The sequence below is a fragment of the Pseudorasbora parva genome, chromosome 15 (assembly GCF_024679245.1).
Source record: "Pseudorasbora parva isolate DD20220531a chromosome 15, ASM2467924v1, whole genome shotgun sequence".
Classification (NCBI taxonomy): domain Eukaryota; kingdom Metazoa; phylum Chordata; class Actinopteri; order Cypriniformes; family Gobionidae; genus Pseudorasbora; species Pseudorasbora parva.
This window is the reverse complement of record NC_090186.1, coordinates 12,502,534-12,525,584: the sequence shown is the minus strand read 5'-3', so window position 1 is coordinate 12,525,584 and position 23,051 is coordinate 12,502,534. Positions and strand designations below refer to the sequence as shown.

General features: G+C 39.0%; 1 protein-coding gene across 3 annotated transcripts; it reads right to left on the bottom strand.

Moving 5' to 3' along the window:
* Positions 1-21: 21 nt before the first annotated feature.
* On the bottom strand, positions 22-22,680 carry pcsk9 (proprotein convertase subtilisin/kexin type 9). 3 transcript variants are annotated; one of them, XM_067417150.1, is made up of 13 exons: positions 22,582-22,680; positions 21,948-22,143; positions 19,190-19,381; positions 18,912-19,035; positions 17,339-17,472; positions 17,094-17,235; positions 15,501-15,697; positions 15,223-15,406; positions 14,951-15,127; positions 7,074-7,222; positions 6,801-6,963; positions 6,316-6,488; positions 22-3,680 (listed from the first exon to the last, which is right to left on the bottom strand). In XM_067417150.1, exons 2-13 carry the CDS (start codon positions 22,122-22,124, stop codon positions 3,492-3,494), a joined length of 2,001 nt encoding a protein of 666 aa, XP_067273251.1. In that variant the 5' UTR covers positions 22,125-22,143; positions 22,582-22,680; the 3' UTR covers positions 22-3,491. The 3 variants fall into 3 exon arrangements, with proteins under 3 accessions (XP_067273251.1, XP_067273252.1, XP_067273250.1); XM_067417151.1 differs by having other exon boundaries at positions 21,948-22,007; positions 22,611-22,678; XM_067417149.1 differs by having other exon boundaries at positions 22,611-22,675.
* Positions 22,681-23,051: the final 371 nt, after the last annotated feature.

The window sequence follows — 23,051 nt, the reverse complement described above, 5'->3', positions numbered from 1 at the left end:
GTGGAGACAATTGGTGCTGCTCTCTGTCCATCCTTGACTTTCTGGATAGGAACAGCGTGCAGCAGAAGACACGAGCTGTTTCCGCTAATGCTAGACAGAGAAATATGAAGTGGACACAGGGGACAGACTTAACAGCGGAAGACACATCACATCACCGAATGCGTCCTAAGACACATATGCAACAAACAGAGACGCTACTGTCCAATGAACGTTTCTTCCTCCTGTAAGACAATGAGTGCTACAATCAGCAGTAGAGCATCTAACTCTTTCTGTTCATCTGTTTTGATGTTGTCTTGTGCCGCTCTGGTATGAAGGTCTAGGACGTGAAGACACTTTTCAGGGTTAATTTTGCCAAATTTGTCCCTTTTTTTGTTGTTTGTTTGCCTGCATCTTTTCCATTCAGTCTGCCTTATGCGATAGAATGACGGGGCGAGGATCGGGCAGAAAGGGGATGAAGGGGGAGGGGAAAGAGTTAAGACAGAGGTTGTTAAAGGGACGGGAAGTTGTCACAGAGCAGTAAACAGTAAAGTGCCTTTACTCGTCTCGTCTCCTACACTGCTCGCGTCCTCGTCTTGAGACAAACCAGTGGACACGTCACGCTACACAAATGCCTGAACTCGCTCGACATTACGATGACAACGCACACACATCCGCTCATCTCAGAGCGCCATACGAGGACACAGTTGGTGTCCCATGCGTCACAGCCGCTTGTTTGAGCCTGGCCTGTGATGTCTCTCTATCAGGGAGTACGCAGGGTGATTCATCTGCCGTTTGCTGCTCATTTTGCTTTTAGACTAAAACACTTAGCGACGTCGCTTCAATGTTTACAGAGGAAAGACCTCAACACCACCTCACACAAGCGTTTTCTGAACGAGTGAACCATAGTGCTGCTTTTTACCTGCTCTTTGCTTGGTTTTTCGGACACTTTCACATTGATGCTTTTTTGACGTGTTTCTTCGCGTGTTTGTGCGTGTGACACTTTCCTGGAGGAAAAGAACTGAGTAAACTGGCCGAAGCTAAAACGTGCTGGTCCACGTGTTAAAAAAAAAATTACTTAAACCAGCCTACGCTGGTTTATGCTGGTCTCCCAGCCTGGCTTAGATGTGTTCAGCTGGTTTAGTGGCCAAAAGCCATTTAATACCAGCAAGCAGACCAGCTTGATCAAGCTGGGCGACCCAACAGCTTAGGCTGGTTAAAGATTATTTTCTTTTTTTTCCAAGAGGCCAAGCCTGCTTCTAGGTTTTAGGGGTTTTCGAGCACTTAAACGCTTTATTGGTCAGGCTGGGTGATCAAATAAAACCAGCACACCATCTTAAACTGGTTCACAAAAAAAATTCAACTGGGTCAGCTTGGTTTGCTGGTTTTAGCGGGATTTTGGGCACTTTAACTCGATTGTTTAGACTGGGTGACCAGGCAGAAACGGCAAACCTGTTGAGGCTGGTTTGAACAGTTTTTTTCAGAAGGGTATTGGACTTTTTGACTCTTTCACTTGGTGTTATCCTCTACTAGTCAGCAAAATACTGCAGTACTCACAACTGCCTTTATACTTTGAATGAGTAAATGATTTATTGCTAATTCATTGCCGTAGAAGTGATTAGTGTTTGGGTTAAACCGGTTTTAGGATGAGTTTTTCTAAATGTATCGGGCTGAAGGCACAGGGTTCAGTGACATTGAGGAGGCAATTCATCAGATCAGTGCCTGAACATAAGGCATCTTTCTTATTTTGCATGAATACGCACATTCGCAAAGATATCACTAATTTCAGCTCAGCTGCCTAAAATGGTTTTCACTAAAAGACCCCATAAATATGGTGGAGTTACAGTTTATACTCTGTACTTAAATGAACAGGGTTTGATAAAACTATCGTCAAATCTGATCCTCCTCCCTCTGAGCAACCCTTTTTTTTTAACCTTTCCTACATCTGTAGATGCTGTACCAACCACTCGGCAGATCTGTGACAAGGCTTGCATTTTTAAGCTGGGTGTCAGGACAGGGTTGAAAATGCTTGAGTTTTTAATAACTTGGGATTCTTTGATTCATTTCTGCTGCGAGTGTGTAAAAATGTGTAAAGGAATATGTTAATGCATGTTAAAACCACATTTTAATTTGTACATCAGAGTTTGACAATGAAATCATTTGATATAAAAAGGAAAAACTGGAATGCACAACTTTTCACAAATTGTGTGAAATTTGTACGTGTCAAGTCTGAAGTTGATATTAGACCATTACTCACATAAAGTTTGTACAAAACCTATGATGTAAAAATATACATTTATAAAAAGAATTGATACTCTTAGAAACGGAGCACATGCATAATAATAGATAATGCTATTTCCAAAATATAGTAAAATTGATCTTGTTCAATTCAAAATGTAATTATTAAAATGAAAAGTGCCGACTTAAAGGTGCAATAGGTGATTCTCTAAATATCTTTTTTGTTGTGCTAGTTGAAAGTATCCTCATACCCTAATAGCAATCACTGTTATGTGGTTTAGCTGTATCTAAATATATATTCTCTGTGGAAGGCATGGGACTATAAAATGTTTGTTCAATCATTGCATTCAGGCCGAATGAAATAATATGTTCCCTGTCAGTCAACCTGTTTGTAAACCACTGTGCAGCTTCACACAGACATCACACATCATCAGTGTGTTCATGTACGCTGTGCAGACAATGTGAGAATGGCTTTCCTTTTAAACCGACAACAAGTGGCAAATATCTACATTTCAGGTATGACAGTACAGTTTGCAGATAATTCAGTGAGATTCAACTGTGTTGCCGCTATATCCTGAAATCGCATTAGCATAAAAATAAATACAGTGCATTCTTTAATTTGTCAACAAGTAAATTTCTGATCTGAAGTCTGCAAGCAAGCACTTTTTTTTTTTTTTTTTTTAAGTTTTCTCACAGGGGAATGGCACTATGTAGTCTAATAATGTCTCTGGTCTGGCCTCTAGTCAGCATGTTTATGTGTTTTTGGTGTGGCTTTGGACAGCGATTTGCAGGAATGGTGGGATAGTATGCTTTAAATGCTAGCAGGCTAAAGTCCCAGATCACCTATTGCACCCTTAATACACTTTGTTATCGATTATTATTATTATTAGTTAGCAACATTAGAGGAGGTTTGTCAATTTCTCAGTATTGGTCCATATTTTAAATATAATCGGCCAATATCATTGTGTTTCTTCCATTTTTACATTTAGATTTCCAATCATCCAAGGCTCACTGTTCAGAATTGATCAATGTATCCTTATTTAAGATGCATAAAGGTGTTTTGCAGTTTTAAGGTCTACTTTAAAGTGTTTTAGTGTGTTATGTTATGCCCAGTTATAATGCTCTCTCTTCTCTATTATGTAATAGTCCGTAGTGGCAGAATTGAATGCCTCCATGTCTCATGCCTCCAAATACTGTGTTATAGCAGTTATGACCTTGGCCACGTGTTTAGAGAAGAGAGGAAAGAGGAACACGCATCCCCTTGGGCTTGGAGGTCTTTAGAGGTTATGTGGCTGGTGGGACGGGCGGTGCCTGCAGCAGGTGGCGATGGCGGCAGCACCTTTATCTCCTCCAGATGTACGAACGACACAGGTGTTTCCCAAAGCAAATGCCCCTTGAGACAGAGAACCACGTGAAAGAGCCTGACAGCCTGTCAGTGTCCATGAGTCTTCACATGAAACTTCCACCTAAAAAAAAATAAATTCCAGTTAGTTCTGTTAAGATGCACTAAAGGTTTAGTAATATTAGGGAAATTTCAGCAAAATACCAACATTGTGGCAATGTATGAAGCCCAACTCTCACAGAAGTCACTTTCAAAAGAAATCCATATGAATCGAGTGGTTTAATCCAAGTCCTCTAAAGAGACATGACCGCTTTATAAGATGAATTAATATAATTTTGGCTTTTACTTTGACAAGCACTGATTGGAAGTAAACGGAAGCATTCATTTTATGATGATAACTCTTTATGAGTTTTGGGTCAAGAAAATCTCAAATTTCATTAAAAAATGATCTTAATTTGTGTTCTGGAACATGAATGAAAGTCTTATGGGTTTTAAACGACATGAGGGTGAATATTTGATGACAGCATTTAAATTTTTGGGTGAACTAACCAGTGGCGGATCTAGAAAATTTTACATGGGGGGGCAAAGGGGTGGCAAGAGGTCTTGGCAGGGTGGCAGGTGTAGACGGTATATGGAAATCCCTATATGTGAATTGCTTTAACAAAAACAAAACCACTTTTTAAATTAATTAATTAATTATTAAAAACAGTAATAAGCCCAGCGTTCAAACAAAACAGTATAAAAAGCAAAATTAAAATATAAAAAAGTACAAGAATTGTGGGAATTGAAGGTCTACTCTCTTCCTCTCTGTCATCTTCCACCTCCTGATCCCTCCCTACCTCTGTCCCTCTATCTGAATCTGGAGCCTCCTCTTCATCTCTCACTGATTCTTCTTTTTCCTCTTCTCTGTCACTTATTTCCTTGTCTCCTTCTGTCTTCTCCTGCTCTGACCCTCCTGGTCTCTCCAGTTTACTGCCTTCTCCTTCATTTCCCTCACCCTCTTCCTCCTGTGTACTTCTTAGGATTTTTTTTTTAGCAAAAAAGCTGGTAATATTCTTACTTTTAGCCTTCCTTTTCATGGTTAGGCTCCAGCTACTTTCTTCAACTATCTTGCCTGCAAAAGTCAATATGTGAAAACCTCTGATTATCCTTGTATTACATTACACTGTAGGGCCATGTAGCTAATAAGTAGCCTATATAACAAATATAAAAACAGAAAGATTTGTCACATGCACACACCAGTTATGTTTAAACAACTTAATCCTATTGTATTTATTTCCCCAGTTCTAAACTGGTTTCATTGCTGTGATATCTGAGAGGAATTGGATTTAATAGGACTGCTTAGCTAAATCAAATGTAAAATAATAATAATAATTGCATCACAATAAGTGCATGTGATTGTCACTAACATTTTAGTAACAACTGAATTGTATTAGGTTTAGTGACAACATGTTACAGTGTTTACATGGTACAATTTCTGGTAAGCTATGCTTTGTTATTTCAATTCAATTATATTATTGTGATTTGATTTAATATTGACTCAGTTGGATAAATATTAGGCGCACAAGATGTCCCTTATCTGAAGAAAAAACAACTCACCTAATGCTGTAAACATACAGAGAGCCCTATCAGCTGGCAGTGTTATTTAAGGTAAAAAATAACTCAAATTAAAAAAATGTTTTATTATAATAACTTTATTTAATGATATAAATACAAATATAATAAATATGTGATATGGTACACTACACATATTTAGCAAAATACTCTCTAGCTCTAATGATCATTTAATGGCTTTCCTGAGGTAAATGTTATGTGACAATTGTTCTCCAGTTGTTTTATTGAGCTTTGTTAGATTGATTGGTCGATATTATGTATGAGGAATATACATTTAGGCAAGTTGTAGGCTACTGTTTCTTTCAACATTGTTCATTCATTCATTTACTAGCTAGTAAGTTAGAAATGATCGGTCCAAGTGCAGCTAGGGGTTTGTCACGTAACATTTACAAGCACCAAAACGGCATTTATTGTTTGAATTTCGTAATAAAAGCGACAGAATCTGAGAGCTGAGATTTTTTTTAAATATCAAAACTCAAAAGTAACGTAGACTCGCTGTATTTGCTGATGCTGAATGTCTTTAGCACACAATACATTCATTACAAGTTTAATTTTAAGTTAAACGTGTGTTTAAACTACACCTGGGGAAACTTACTTCACCTTCAGGGGCTCTGGGGCAGCTGTCTCTCCAGTGGGTTTGTTGGGCTTTGCACCGCTGCAGACTAGCTGTGTGTGTGTGTGTGTGTGTGTGTGTGTGTGTGTGAGTGTGAGCCAGACTGAGAGCGAACGAACGCCGCTCTGCACGTTTGAATCAGGGACGTATTTGAGGGGCGGGGCCGCGGGGGAGGGGTATTTTATGTATTTTAATGTTAATACATTTAAAATTTAAAATTAATGTTAAATGGTTTACTTTTGGTAAATGCATTGGACATACTGGCAGTTCGGGTTGTTTTTACAAGTAGGATTACAGTTTTTGGAACATATCAAGGCTAGGGGGGCAGCTGGGGGGGCAGGGCTCTGGAATGGGGGGGGCACCTGCCCCCCCTTGCCCCCCTGTAGATCCGCCCCTGGAACTAACCCTTTAAGTCATGTTTCAATGAATCCACGGTTGTACAATAGATTTAGGAGTTAAACTGCAACTTGTATGAATGTTAAAAGCCGTGCAGTTGTTTTTGTGTTCCCTGAGCCTTGTGAGAGTAAGTCACCTGCTCGCTGTGACCTGTGGGGTCATGTTCCTTCAGCTGACACTCCAGAGAGGACGTGTGGCAGCAGGAGGCATATGACGTTACACCCCTTTTAGCAGGACATGCCCTGCGGCTGCCATGTAGAGGTCGATCGGAGTCCGATACGTCTCCAGATGAAGAGTCAGAACTGCAGCCTGAATAGAAATTAACATAAAGACTATCAATTTGTCATTAAGATAAGAACTCTGTTCAAATCCATTTTCAGTATCAGTGACAGCAGAAACTTTACTCATTAAAATAAGAATTTCAAAACAAATGCATGAGATTAGAGCTCTCAAAATATATATTTATTTTTATTTTTTATGAAAGAACCTTTTTCAGAGTGAAATAGTCTGTGATAACCAAAACCAATAACACTTTAACTTCCACTGACCCATAACATTCCATTAAATAATCATAATTTCTTAAATTTATGAAAAACGCTGCAGTGCAAAAGCATCTGTCACCTGTCAGCTGGTGGTCTGTGGGACATTCTGCATCCGCACCTCTCTCGGGACTCTCTATCATCTGGCACTGAGCTTTATGGCCTGTACAACAGCGCGCTACAGCGTACACACCTTGCCCTCCGTTCCCATGGACAGCAACACACTCTTTCTGCCCATCTCTCACCTGTAAAAGTCAATAAACATTACTCACTCTCTTGTGTAGAGTGGTGTCTTATTGCTTCAGGTTGACAGCTATTTTTTGAGGATACTGAACAAACTTTATCTGATAGTGACCTCCATTCTTTCTCCAGCTCTCGCGCCGTTATTTGAGAAACTGGAGCAGCTCAGCATCTCTTCACCGCTGCGACAGCGGGCCACAGCTGTGGCGAAACCTGAAGCGACTGACCTCTCAGACCAAACCGATCTACAGAGCAGATCCTCTCCTGTGAGAAAACACATGTAGTGGCAACTTCGTTAAAAATACACAAACAGCATTTAAGGCCACCTTAATAACAACTAGCCATTAATGACGCCATTAATAACCGAATAAGGCTGACTTGAGCTGAGACTTGAACACAGGTCGCCCTGTGTACAGCTTTGGCATATGACAAAGCTGCCCATGTGGATATTGCTCCTACTTAAAAACTTATTTTTATCAGTTCTTTTGTCTTTGGGTCGTTATATTTCTCACAAAGTTCTGAGTCATGTAAAGATAACTTAGTCTAACAATTACATTTATATGAATGCATTAGTGAGAGCGCGATTGCATGTTAGAAATATATAATGGAACTTTTCAGTTTCTAAGCTATTTTATTGAAAGACCATATTGCAGGTTAAAAAAAAATTGAGATGAATATAAAACCTTGTATGAAAATGCCATAAGAAAAGGTAATGCAGGATTTAAAATGTTTTTAAATGTATTGCGTCATATTACGTCACGAGAGGGAGTTGTGTGCCAAGCTCTGCATTTGCTCAGTGCAGAATAAGTTGGTATTCAGTAGGAATCAGTGTATTTTCAGTAGTTTTTCTATTTCAATTTATCATTGTCATGGAAAGTTATTGTGTCCAGCCTGTCAGGACATCGAGTCCACAGGTTTCCTTCTGAAAAAAGAAAGTTAGAAATGCTGCATGGTGGCATTTCGTGCAGTTGAAGAGACGGGACTTCACTTTTGCATCTGCTTTGACACATGCGGTGATGTGTGCTGCGTTCACTTTACACCACGGATTATCATCCCAGCAATATGATGGAGTTCAACATTGCACTACTCATGTATTGTTAAAGGATCATATGAAATGATTACAGGGGGGGTGAAATGCTGTTTCATGCATACTGAGCTTTTTACACTGTTAAAGACTTGAATTCATATCCTAAACATAGACAAAGTTTCAAAAACTAAGATGGACGTTTGATGGAGTACTTCTGTGTCAAAAATACTACTTCCGGTTTCTCACCAGTTTCGGAGAGTTTTTTTCGAGTACGAGTCCGCTTTACGTCAACGGGTCGGAATGTCCTTGTATGGGCCGTACGGGCTCTTCTCCCAGAAGGGTGTGCGTGGGAGCGACCAGAGCGAGAGAAGAAATGCACCCCCATAAACACTGCTCTCAAGCAGCAGACCCACTCGTCCGTGCAACACTTCTGTCGCGCTGCGCTCCACTTTATTCCTATGGGTGACGTCAAGCGATTTTAACGCGCCCGAACGCAGCGCTGCATTTAAACCGATTTAAACGCAGAAATGCCGGGAAGCTTCATTTTAAGTGACCATTTTAAAGAGAGATTATCCTGCTGTTGATAATGAAATAAATGCTCTTAACTGGAGCACAATCATGGAAAACAACGATGTGCATGGTTGCTGTAAAGAGGTAATGAACACAGTTGATGGGGTCATTTCTAAATTTCTTAAAAAACAAAAGCATTTGAAGAAGAGAATATTACCCTGGTTCAATGAGGAGTTGAAGCGATTAATGAAAGAAAGAGACCTGGCTTTGAAAAAATCAGTTAAAACCAAATTAAGTAATGATATAAATATTTTTAAAAGTTTAAGAAATCAAGTCACTAAAAATATAAGAAAAGCTAAAGCGGAGTATTATATTACAACAATAATAGAAGCCAAGGGAAGTCCTCTCATATTGTGGAAGCAAATAAATAATATTGTGAAACCGGCAGGCAAATCAAAGACTATTCATGAGCTTAGAAATGGAGATAGGCAGATTAGAGATAGTCAACAAATAGCACTGGAATTTAATACGTTTTTTGTTTCATCTGTGGAAGAATTGGTGCAACATGTGAATTTAGAACAACAACTAATATTCAATAACCATCAATCGATAAACCAATATTCGCTGTTTTCCCTTCTGCGGACGAATGAAGCAAAAGTACTTGAAGCGATAAATTCAGTTAACAATAGCCATAGTAAAGACCTTTTCCATATAGACACAGCTTTCTTGAAACGAAATAAAAACAGTCTTGTAAAGCCTCTAACACATTTGTTTAATTTGTCTATTCAGAGCGGACAATTTCCCACAACTTGGAAACAGGCAAAAGTCTTGCCGTTACTTAAGTCAGGAACACCAGACCAGGTATGCAATTATCGGCCGGTAAGCATCTTACCAATATTTTCAAAGGTGTTAGAAAAAATTGTGTATGGGCAACTTATGGCTTTTATACAATCAAATAACATTCTACACCCATTACAATTTGGCTTCCGTCCTCGATACTCCACCGAAACGGCCAACTGCTTTTTTGTGGAACAACTTAAATCTGCTATAGATAGTGGTGAAATCGTCGGTGCCGTTTTTTTGGATCTTAAAAAAGCGTTTGACACCTTAAATCATGAAATTCTGATTCGTAAATTGTCCAATTTTAATTTTACGCCGTCAACTTTGCAGTGGTTCAAATCATATTTGGAACAGAGAGATCAATGTGTGGTGGTTAATAATGAAAGGTCCACATTTTTAAAAATGAACACAGGAGTACCGCAAGGTTCCATTCTGGGGCCCTTGCTTTTTACATTGTATATTAATGATTTGCCAGACTCATGTCCCACAGCAGGATTTCAAATGTACGCAGATGATGCAGTGGTTTATGTGCGAGGCAGAAGTGTGCAGGCAGTTTCTAATGAGCTTACAATACATCTGCAAAATGTGGCGGTGTGGTTGCAAAAGGCAGGTCTGACAGTGAATGTTAAAAAGACTATGTCTATTTGCTTTGCCTCAAGATTCAAGTCCATACCAGATGAACTAAATTTGTGTATAAATGGGCAAAAGATTCAGCAGGTACAGGAGGTTAAATACCTGGGCCTTGTACTTGATTCTCATCTTACATTTGTCAGTCACATTAAAAAAATATGTCGAGTTGCCAAAGCTAATCTGTTTACATTCAGATTAATCAGGGACTACCTACCGTTTCATGCTGCTCACACTTTCATGCATGCCATGATCTTCTCACATTTAAGCTACTGCATCTGTACATGGTCACAAGTTAATGTCACTACACTTAAGCCAGTTCAAATGATCTATAACAGAGCTGTTAAAATCTTAGATAGGAAACCAATTAGGTCACATCATTGTATTAGTCTAAGGAAGTTAAATATTTTATCTTTTGCAAATTTTATTAAATTCTCATTGTTGAAGCTGATGCATAAATGTTTAAATCATCAAGCCCCACAGGTCTTGAGTGATTGCATAGTTGCTCTCAGGGTTGGGGGTTCAAGGACTAGAGGAGCGCTGAACGGGAACTGTCAGATTCCGAGACGCAATACTTTGTTTGGACAATCAGTTTTCTCTGTACAAGGCATAAAGGTCTGGAATTGTTTAGATACTGAACTTAAGGGAGAGTCAAACTGGGTCACTTTTAAACACAAACTCAAGGACACTTTAATCAGAAGTCAAATATGTGACCACTGATTGTCAGCTTTGTTGCTATTGTTTTATATTGTATTACTTTGTTTAATTTTACTGTGTATTGTTTAATTTTGTAAATGCTCACTAGGGACGGACATTGAGAATTAGCTTCGGCTAAAATGTTGTAGTATGTAACATTTGTTTATGTGACATACTTGTCCCTACTCAAATAAACAAATACAAATACAAATACAAATAACATCACGCTTCAGTCGTGTCGCAAAAGTGGATCTCCACGGTCACTGCTGTCTCAGGACCTCACGAAATCAACAGTTACCAAAGAAGTGTGTTTTTGACGGAGCGGTCCCAGCGATAAAGGTTCACGGTCCTGCTTTGGAAACAGGTGGTGAGTAAAACTGCTTCAAATATCTATGTTGTTGGCTATTGTCGCGTAAGTAAACATCAGTAAACGACACGATCGTGTATAACGTTAGTTAATTTATCAATGGAGCATGGGATGTATGGTGTGTGTTTAAATACATTTGTTTAGCTGACCACTATTTGTGTCTGTTTGTTTATTGTTTGCCTATCTTTTAAAAATATAATAAAACTAAAGACTTTTCGGAGATATGAAGGAGGCAATACTACTCTATAGGTACTCAAGATTGACATGAGATTGACTGAAACTGAGTGTTTCACCCCCCTTTAAACGCCCACACGTGCTGCTTCTTTGTTGTTGTTTTTATGTGAATCAGTTTCAACATTGATGAATACAAAGTATGTAGGCTACATGAGCACAAATCCATAGTCTCACACTTTTAAAAAAAGTCTGAAATGATGTGCTGATAATGTAAATATTTTATTCATGCCATGTATATGTACATTCAAGTTCACTCAAAAACAAACTTAAAACTTGATACATCCTCACACTAACGGAGAATCGGCACAAAATAAACCCATAACACAGAATGAGTGAATAAAGGATCACATGACACACACAATAACACTAACGTTATACTGTCTGTGGTTCGGCCGCGGCAGGAGATGTGACGGTCACAGATCCGTCAGAGACGCAGCTTGAAGAAACCGTGAACTGCGCACCATAACTAAGGCATGTGCCGGGCGTACAGTACACACAAGCTTTCGCGTTAAACAGAGACTGGAGACTCAAAACAGAAACTCAATGTTGCTGCTATAGCTTCAGATAGAAAAAATTATTTGTGTGCTAATGATTTGTTGAAAAGCAGAGAACAGCAGCCCAGAGAGGGAGAGATCGAGCGCGCGCGCAGTGTGCGCGTGCGTGCGTGCGTGCGTGCGTGCGTGCGTGCATGAAAAAGGCACGCTACATGGTTGCAGCTACTGAGCTATAACATATTAATACTCATAGATCTAGCCAGATGTGACATGGTTGTGCATGCTTTGGCAATAGGGGACAGCCATACGCTGGTGAAAATCGAACCGACTCCCGAATTGTGTATGACTTTTTTATGTTTAAAAAATATTGTACGATCGGGGGGTGCGAGAAACGTGCTTAGCTCGTCTCGTATTTCCGCTCACATGCTGCGAGCCATGACCATACGAGCATCTATGATGTGCCTGCGATGTGATGCGATGCGAGCTTGTATGGCAGCAAAAAATGCACTGTGTAATGTACGCCCAGCTTTAACGTTCAGTGTGGGATGGATATTAACGACTGACTTATGCCAGATGGTCAAAACGTATTATTAGTTTCTGTTACTGGCATCAATACGCCTAGATGACCAATACTAGTTTTGCGATTGCCTTATTCATGATAATTATCTGTAAAGTATTCTAATCTGAGCACAGTGTTCATATGCTAGTGTGAGCTAACTGGTCTCTCACCTGCTCTGTTTTCCACTGTTTTTCCTCACACAACAACTCAATTAATCTCCTCTAATCGTTGTCCTGTCTAATCCTGGCCTGTCCCTTAGGGTCCTGCACACTGTGCAATTTTTCTAAATCCTTTACGAATGTTGCTTGTCAGACTGTACGAACATGATCCCCGATGTAAGCCATGTCACACTGTAAGATCTCAGTTGTTATTAATGTCAGACTGTACGATAGTCAAGGTTCGCTAAAAACGGACGCATGCAAGAAAACTTGTACGGAGTTTTATATCATCAATGAATGATGCGTTTGGGGGCCGCTGCATTACACGCCGGACCGAAATGGTGGCTATGAAGAAATCTCTAGCGCTCATTATATGGTCATAGTTTGTCTTGATATTTGACGATCGTCGTAGAAGTCACACTGCAGGATCGTGCGCCAAATCTTTTGACACTGCCAGAATTTCGTCTGAGGTAAAATTTGATCGCAGTGGTCATTAATCGGCTGCCGGTGAACATGTCAAACTAACGAACAAAGACGTCAGATTTTAGCCTAGGATCAGAGGAATCTTTTAGGATTTGCAAAATTGATCTCAGACGGCCAAATCGTGGGCAAAATTGTGATCCATTTTTTTCCTATCGTTGAAACCACCGCACTGCCTCTTTGTTATGTCACTTCCTGTTTGGGCATTTTTAGATTGCACGTTGTACGTTGCAATGTGGCGATTAACTTGCATTTACAATAATCTGTTTAAAACATGCATTCACCTGATCAATTTTGAGCATCCAGATGATCTAATCAAATGTATCTAGTGAAGTACTTGCAGATTATGCATTTATTTGTCATTTTAGCTGTCGGAAACAGAGTTAATAGTCTTAAACTGGTCTACCTCCAAAAGCATCTACCTAAACCAGCCTGGGCCAGCAACAGACTACAAAAAATGGTTTAATACCGTTTTGGAAGTAAAAACTGTTCCAAATTGTTAATACAATGCAATAAATTATGAGATTTTATGTATAGTATGTTACATGATGAATGTCACTAGAATAAACAATTAATATGTTAATAAACCAGTAAAACAAAACAATAAATAAAGTTAGTATTATTTATTAATATGAATAGGATTATATTAATTATATTGCATTATATTAATTATATTAAATAGGACTAGATGGAGGCAGATGATTCGCTGTGGCGACCCCTGAAGGGAAAAGCCGAAAAAAGAAGAAGATATTAATTCTATTAAATTATATATTTATTATATTATTCAGTGCAGTATGATAAATATAATATTAAATCAAATGTTACATAATGAAAGTCACTACTAAATACTGTATGTAAATAAATAAACCAGTAAAACAAAACAATAAATAAATAAGGTTAATATTAATAAATATGAATAAGGAATTATAATAATATAATTATATTATATTATATTCACTGCACTCTGTTAAATGTAGTATTTAAAGGGTTACTTCAACGATTAGCATATGGCTTTGTATCAGTAGACACCCTGGAGTATTTTCAAATGTTTGTGCTTTCCCCCCTCATATCCCCCTGAGACAAAAGATTTATGCATTTTATTTCTGGAAAAATTCCTCCTATGATGCAAATTGATGATATTTGCATCATAGGAGGAATGTTTGGCCAAAGGCTAAAGACTACAGCCAGCAGAGGGAGCCATTTCCGCATGTTTTGAACCCGCACATGGGGGGTGGAGATCACACTCAGAGCTCAGCTCGCAGCTGCAGGCACTCATTTAAACGGAGCTATGCTGAGCAATGTAAGTCTTTTAACTTCTCAAATTCATTTCTATGAAAGTTAAGCTTTCACTGGCACCGCAAGTGTAGTCGCGATTACCTCAGCTCTAATCACGAGAGCTCAGTTCATTTATCTGACTCCTGCAGTTAGTGCTCAGTGCTGTTATACTCACGCAGTGACTCAATCATTATATTGAACAGACACGTTCAGTTTTTAATTGTAGTGTCTTCTCCAACTCAGTCAAAGTAATCAAGTTGGTGGCTTTGGGAGTGGCCTCACAGGGCAGCGAAGCAGTCTGGGAATTGTAGTCTTTCATCCCCATGAGACAAAAATACATTTTCTGTCTTTTCTCAGTCTAGAAGACACCAAATTCAAAAATAATTTCACATTTCTACTGCATTGATGACCCAGTTTAAATACAGATTCATCTTCCCAGCGCTGAAGTACCCCTTTAATTAGGAGTTAATATAAATATTTAAAATGGTTTTATATTTTATTATATTAATGAATTGCAGTCTGCTAATTATAGAATTAAATTATTAAAGGTTAATATTAGAAATGTATTATATTACATTATATTATAATAATTTATTGCAATCTTATAATTATAGCATTAAAATAATCATCATGCATTAAACTAATATCAGTCCATATTATTATGTTGATAATAATAATAATGTGGCAAGCCACATTGTTCACAAGCTTTACTCGTGAACTCTGACCTGTGAGTGTAGAGGCAGGGTTGGGCAGGGCGACCACCATGTTGGGTGTAGTGAAGTGGCTGTCCTGTGGCAGAGAGTCTGGGTTAATGACCTGTTTGACTGAATGATAGAGGAGCTGCTGCAGAAGCTCAGCAGAGCTGGAGTTTGGACTCAGATTCAGGAGCACTGCCGCTACACCTGAAAACACATACGGACCAGAGCTGGTATTATGGACGGACTAATAAAATATGCACTAATAAATTGTGTGCATTAGAGTATGTGTGTGTGCTAACCAGCGACATGTGCCGCTGCCTGAGACGTTCCGCTCTTGGTAGTGAAGCAGGTAGAGCAATCACTGGATGCGCTGATGATGTCATCGCCGGGTGCGAACACATCCACGCAACGGCCCACGTTGGTGCCTGTCTTCCCAGTGCTCAACGGCTGGTCAGCAAAATTAACGGCCCCTACTGTTATCACCTGCAGCAGGGGAACAAATGATTATAAAAGCAATTATATTGACAAGCAAATGCTTTTCTGAAAGATTCAACCCATTGTAATCTCAGGCCAATACCTCAGGCTCTGAGGCTGGTGAATACAGACAAGCATCTTCGTTGTAGTTTCCAGCTGCAGCAATAAGCACTGCGCCAGATTCAACCATTTTCCTGCAGGCAGCATTGAGGGTGCGACTGAATCCTCCTACAAATGGCAGCAGTAGGATCACAGGTCTGATAGGCTGAGACATTAGAGATGACTGGATGTACTCAAGACCTGCAATAGAGTCATATCATATAATATTAATATATTTATTTTGTTTTCCTGCCAAAGCTCCCAAAACTGTTTATCTTTTTTATTTATTATTTGTCCTTTTATTTACTTATATATATAAATATAATGACTTGTTTACCTATCAAAGCACCTGAATATATTATATATATTTTTATCGATTAATCACATCTAACATAAAATATTGTTTATATATTTATACACTGATCAGGCATAACAATATGACGTGACGTGAATAACACTAATCTCTCTTCATAACAGGACCTGTTAGTAGGTGTGATATATTAGGCAGCAAGTGAACATTTTGTCCTCAAAGTTGATATGTTAGAAGCAGGAAAAATGGGCAATTAAGGATTTGAACGAGTTTGACAGAACACGCAGTGCATCGCTGCATAGCTGCAGACCTGTCAGGGTGCCAATGCTGACCCCTGTCCACCGCCGAAAGCACCAACAGTGGGCACATGAAGATAAGAACTGGACCACGGAGCAATGGAAGAAGGTGGCCAGGTCTGATTTCATGTTTTCATGTCTGGTTCATGATTTCATGTACTGAAATCATGTTGTTTTCTTTTACATCACATGAATGGCCATGTGCATGTGCATCACTTATCTGGAGAACACATGGCACCAGGATGCATTATGGGAAGAAGGCAAGCCAGCGGAGGCAGTGTGATGCTTTGGGCAATATTCTGCTAGGATACCTTGGGTCCTGTCAACCATGTAGATGTTACTTTGACACATGCAACCTACCTAAGCATTGTTGCAATTCATGTACACCCTTTCATGGAAACAGTATTCCCTGGTGGCTGTGGCCTCTTTCAGCAGGGCAATGGGCCTTGCCACAAAGCGAAAATGGTTCAGGAATGGTTTGAGGAACACAACAACGATTTTGAGGAGTTGACGTGGCCTCCAAATTCCCCAAATCTCAATCCAATCAAGCATCTGTGGGATGTGCTGAACATCCCAGTCTGATCCATGGAGACCCCACCTCACAACTTACAGGACTTAAAGAATACGCTGCAAGCATCTTGGTGCCAAATATCACAGCACACCTTCATGGGTCTAGTAGAGTCCATTCCTTGACATATCAGGGCTGTTATGGCAGCAAAATGGGGACCAAAACATTATTAGGTATGATATAAATCAGATAAATCAATGTTATGCCTGATCAGTGTATATATATATATATATATATATATATATATATATATATATATATATATATATATATATATATATATATATATATATAGTTTATATATATATATATAAAGTAAGTTTATATATATATATAAAGTAAGTTTATATATATAAACTTATGTTAGATGAGATGAATCCATTTATTTTATTTTATTTTATTTTATTTTATGCTTTGGTTTACCTGCCAAAGCTCCTGACACAGTACCCTTGCCTTGGCAGTTCAACACTCGGACACTGTTTACACTGGCACCTCGAGCTACACCTGAGTCCCGTCCACTGACCACTCCTGCTATGTGCGTGCCATGACTGTCACACTGACTAGCCTGTGGGCAGAAGACCATAGAAATGAATGGACATATGCTTTTCATTAGCACTTACACTAACAACTGTCCAGTTGTTATAAGACATTTAATTACATTTACCAACCTGTCTGTGAACTCTGACCCCATCCTCCTCTGGCACACTATTGAAGTCCGTCACCATCACTCTGTCCTCGATCTCACGATGAGTCACCTGAACACTTGTGTCTAAAAGATACACTCCCACCTTTGCACCGTCATCTACATACACACAAGCATGATGGTTTAACAGACAAAAAAATCATACAAAATACTTGAACAAGGATTAAAGATTAAAGATTAAAAATTATATTAACATAAAAAGCACACAGTGCAGAAGGCAAATCGGTCACTTCAGGATCTCAGAATATAATTTTAGAAGTTACATTAAAGGGGGGGTGAAATGCTGTTTCATGCATACTGAGCTTTTTACACTGAACTACGTAACTACTTTTTACACTAAAGACTTGGATTCCCATCCTAAACATAGACAAAGTTTCAAAAACTAATGTTGGACGTTTGATGGAGTATTTCTGTGTCAAAAATACTCCTTCCGGTTTCTCACAAGTTTCGGCGAGTTTTTTTCGAGTATGGGTCTACTTGACGTTAATAAGAGCGGAAGGTCCTTGTATGGGCTGTACGGGCTCTTCTCCCGGTAGGGTGCGCGCGCGCGTGACTAGAGCATGCTGTAAACAGTCTCTCAGATGCAGATCCAGTCGTCCGTGAACACTTATGTCGCGCCGCGCTTCTCTTTATTCCTATGGGTGACGTCGAGCGACTTCAACGCTTCAGCACAGCATTCCGGGAAGGCAGCGCTGCATTTGAACCGATTTGAACGCAGAAATGACGGGAAGCTTCACAACATCGTTTCAGTTGCGTCTCAAAATGGATTTACACGCCACTGCTGTCAGGACTTTACCAAATCATACCAAAGAAGTGTGTTTTTGACGGAGCAGTCCCAGCGATAAAGCTTCGGTCCAGCTTTGAAAGCAACCGGTGAGTTAACTTAAACTGCTTCAAATGTCTCTGCTTTTGGCTACGGACGCATGAGTAAACATCAGTAAACGACACGATCGCGTGCTTCGTCATTCAAATGCGCTAACGGTTACTCCATTGTTGTTCTCTGTATAACGTTACAGTATTCTGACGTGCAAAACCGTTTTGCTTGCTACTTCTAAGGTCTAGTCGCATACAATAGTCCATAAACCGAATCATGTCCTCATAAACTGCGAGTAAACACACAGAAATGTGGAGAGGCCATTAAATACAGTAACTTACATACCACAGAGACGGACGTCCTGATGTTGCCGTTTCTCCTGTTCAATTTATTTCTCCCTCAGATTTGATTCTGGATCATTATCTGTATTAGCTGAGATAGATGGGTTTCTCCACGCTTGAGGACGTCACCGCTTTGTGCACATTCGTCATTCTTTAGCTCCGCCCACACGATACGCCTCCAGGCGCTCGGTTTTTTCCGGAAAGACTCGGTACAGCCCATATTTCTTTTATAAATATGATAAAACGAAAGACTTTTCGGAGATATGAAGGATGCAATACTACTCTATAGGTACTCAAGATTGACATGAGATTGACTGAAACTGAGTGTTTCACCCCCCCTTTAAGTGTTTTGGAAAGAGTACACAGAGGAGACTTAAACTCACTGAGTGGTGAGTATTTTCCAGGCTCATATTTGTTTTGAAGAATGCGCTGCAGATTCCATGGGATGCTCTGGGCAAAGATGGAGGAATCCTCTTCGATGTATTCCACATGGGGCAGCTTTACTGCCTGCCAAAAATAGAAACAATGGAATGAAAAAGACTTGAATTATTTGAATTCCATTTCAAGTTCTTTTTTTTCAGTCCATAATACTGTTCAAACATTTTTAGGTATAAAATACTTAAACTGAGAGCATTATTGTATAATAGTGTCTATAAATTACCATGTGAAGAACGTCGCTGCTCATCTTCACCAGAAACCCGTGGAAGGCTCCAGAATATGTCTGCAGAATTTCAATCAGGTATCCACGTTTTACGGCTTTTGCGCGGAGTCTGCGCGCGGTGCGCTCCACCTGGTTCACGTGCGTTCCGTTTCTCATCACCACTATATACTGACCCGGCATGCGCCACGCGTCCTGTGTGTAAAAACATGCAGAGTATGTGATTCACAGTACTTTTGATAGCCTCCTCATTACATGCGTACAGTACATTCATTTTAGGCTTTCTTGGCTTATGGCAACAGTGATGTTGTTGTCAGGACAACTTGTGAGTGTTTGTACACAACTAATAAAACATTCATGATTTGTGGGAAGTTTACCAGTTATATAAATGCTAGACTATATGATAGCTGAAGTGAATAACACTGATTATCTCTTCATCACAGCACATGATAGAAGGTGGGGGATGTATTAGGCAGCAAGTAAACATTTTGTCCTCAAAGTTGATGTGTTTCGAAGCAGGGAAAAAAATGGGCAAGCGTAAGGATTTAAGCACGTTTGACAACGGGAAAATTGTTATGGCTAGACGATGGGTCAGAGCATCTCCAAAACTGCAGCTCTTGTGAGGTGTTCCTGGTCTGCAGTGGTCAGCATCTATCAAAAGTGGTCCAAGGAACGAACAGTGGAGAACCGGTAAAAGGGTCATGGCGCATTGATGCATGTGGAGAGCTAAGGCTCCAATCAAACAGAAGAGCTACTGTAGCTCAAACTGCTTACGAAGTTATTGCTGGTTCTGATAGAAAGGTGTCAGATAACACAGTGCATCACAGTTTGTTGTGTATGGGGCTGCACAGCTGCAGACCAGTCAGGATGCCCATCCTGACCCATGACCCCATGCTGACCGCAGTGTGATGCATAGGGCAATGTTCTGCTGGGAAACCTTGGGTCCTGCCATTTATTTGAATGTTACGTTCAACCTACCTAAGCATTGTTGCAGACCATGTACACCCATTCATGGAAACAGTATTATTTGGTGGCTTTGGCTCTTTCAGCTGGATAATGGGCCCTGCCACAAAGCAAAAATGGTGCAGGAATGGTTTGAGGAGCACAACAGCGAGTTTGAGGTGTTGACTTGGCCTCCAAATTACCCAAATCTCAATCCAATCGAGCATCTGTTGGATGATCTGAACTAGTCCGATTCATGGAAGCCCCACCTCACAACTTACAGGACTTAAAGGATCTGCTGCTAACATATTGGTGCCAGATACCCCAGCACACCTTTAGGGGTCTAGTGGAGTCCATGCCTCGACAGGTCAGGGCTGTTTTGGCAGCAAAAGGGGGACCAAAACAATGACTGTGTGTGTATATATATGTATACGTATATACATATATATACATATATATTGTATACATATATATTATTTAGTAAAGTAATGGTTTCTTCATTTTTCTGTAATTTAATTACAGTTACTTCTGATGTAATTGCATTAAATACTGCAGACTATACAACAATTCTGCATAAAACAAAGTGGATTTAACATCAAATATAATGTTACTTAAAATGTATGTTTTAATATAAACTTCCCCCTTTACATACTTTGATCAGTTCAAGAATCATTTATGCAATCGCATATTGTCTATTTGATACTCGGGTCATGGACTGAGAAATCGAAATTCAAATATTGGATTTAACATAAAAAAATGAAATGTTAAAATTTTAATGCAACCTTCTCCCTTTACATACTTTAGTAAGATCAGGAATAATTTATGCAATTGTATATTGTTTATTCATTTCAAGTCTATCTTTGTATTATTCAACTGGTTGAGGTTGATATGCGATTTTAGAAAGTAATTAGTAATAAGTAATCTAATGCTTTTAAAAAAAAATTAGTACAGAAATAAGGATACGATACATATCACGATACTAAACAATACAATATTATTGTGATACTCCAAGATATGGTAAAAGGTTAACAAAAATGTACTGTTAATTAAAATGCTAAATTTGGTATGACATTGGGGATGGAAATGAATAGGCTTGGACTAGGTGCTGGTAACCCAATGCACAGGACAATGGTGAAACCAGAATAAAATTATTCATGAATCTGAAGCTGAAAATACAGAAGAACTTACTAGATATATTTAAAATAATTTAGGTCACTTTTTACTGATAACATCAGATATTTGGCATTATCAGGACCCACAAATAATCCCCCATTGCATTATCAAACATTATATTCAACAATATGTATCGTCGTTTCATGTAGTGCTGACACTAAAACTGTACATTTGAATTTTTTTCCTCACACAATAAAATATGAAAAATTATTTTAATTTTGGGTGAACTATAAACAATACAGATTGTCACTTTTTTAATTTTTTTATTGTGAAATATTGTGAAACGATTGTTACACCCCTAGCGTATACATATTTGTTTTTAACCTTGGAAATTAGTCATTTTACATTATATTGTATTATTTCTTATTTTATTTTATACAACAATTCATAAAATTCTGCATCTTATAGACATAGTAAAAGCACTTTGCTGGATTTAAAAGAAAATTAATGTTTCATATATCAGAATAATTTCCTTTCATAAAAAGAACCATGTCATGTGATTAAATGTCCAAGATACTAGTACACAGACTAAATTATAGAATTTTGCTATTTAATATGCATTTTAATTCAGGAAAAATACTATTTTTACATGTAATATCAGGCCATACAGTTATTATGTTAGATAATTAGCAGGTAGTAAGCCTACCTTAGTGCACCTGTAAAACTGGGCAGATGGCATGTTTTCTGCTTCAGGTTGGGTGTCATCCTGCAGAATTAAAGACAGGATCATCTCTTCATCCTCAGTGTAGTCTTCATCACTCTCAACTATAGTCACAAGACCCAGCAGAAAACTCAGGCAGCACACCGTCACGACGCCTCTCATTCTGTGGACACTTTTTGTGCTTTTAGGTCAAGAATATAAAACAAGTAGTTCAAGTGATATTGCTCAAAAATTTCTTTTTTGGATTGTTGTTCGTCATATGGTAAAGCAGACGAGTGAAGCAGAGAGGTTTAGAGCTGAAGTGTATCCTCATGTCATTTAACATCTCTCTGACGGACTGAACGCAGTGAGGTGGGGCGTGCTGACGTTTCTCTGTCCTTACATCGAACGATATTCGGTAATAAATATAGCAGAAGAGGAGTCAGATTACAGCCCACCCCCACACATAGTATATGCTTACTATTACTATTCCTGCACAGACTTGTAAGATTTGCTGGAATGAAACCTTAAAGTGTCATTTAGAGGTGCCTACAAACTGCCTGACAAGATGAACAGGCTTAGCAATAAATTAGTGACATTTTATTTGTTTCTTTTTAGGTAAAAAGAAGATGCGTCTTACTGTTTTTACACAGGACATGCTCACGTTACCTGCACGCGTCCGTGAGAGTCAAAAAAGTTGCACGTGTTGGATGCTGCAGCTGCACTTTGACCAAATGCCATACGCCAAATACAGATTCATGTCGTCCCCTGTTGGCCAGATACTGGTATTGTTGAAGAGCTGAACTAGTCATAATCAAACGAAACATGCAAAACACAATACAATCTTATGTGAAAGCCTTTTTTTCTGACAGTGTTAACCTCTTTGAGTGAAGGAAAAAAAACTTTGTGAGAAAAAGGAAGAAACAGATGCACCTAAAATAGGCTGACATGCTGATCCTAAAATAGCCTAGGTCTACATTTTTTCTTCCATTTTTTCTTCCTTTTTTTTTTTTTTTTTTTTTGCCCGTTTTGTTGCAGTAGCGTATAGGCCTACTCAATAACTATCAGTCGTATAAACAAAAATTCACACACAAAAAATAACTGGCTGTC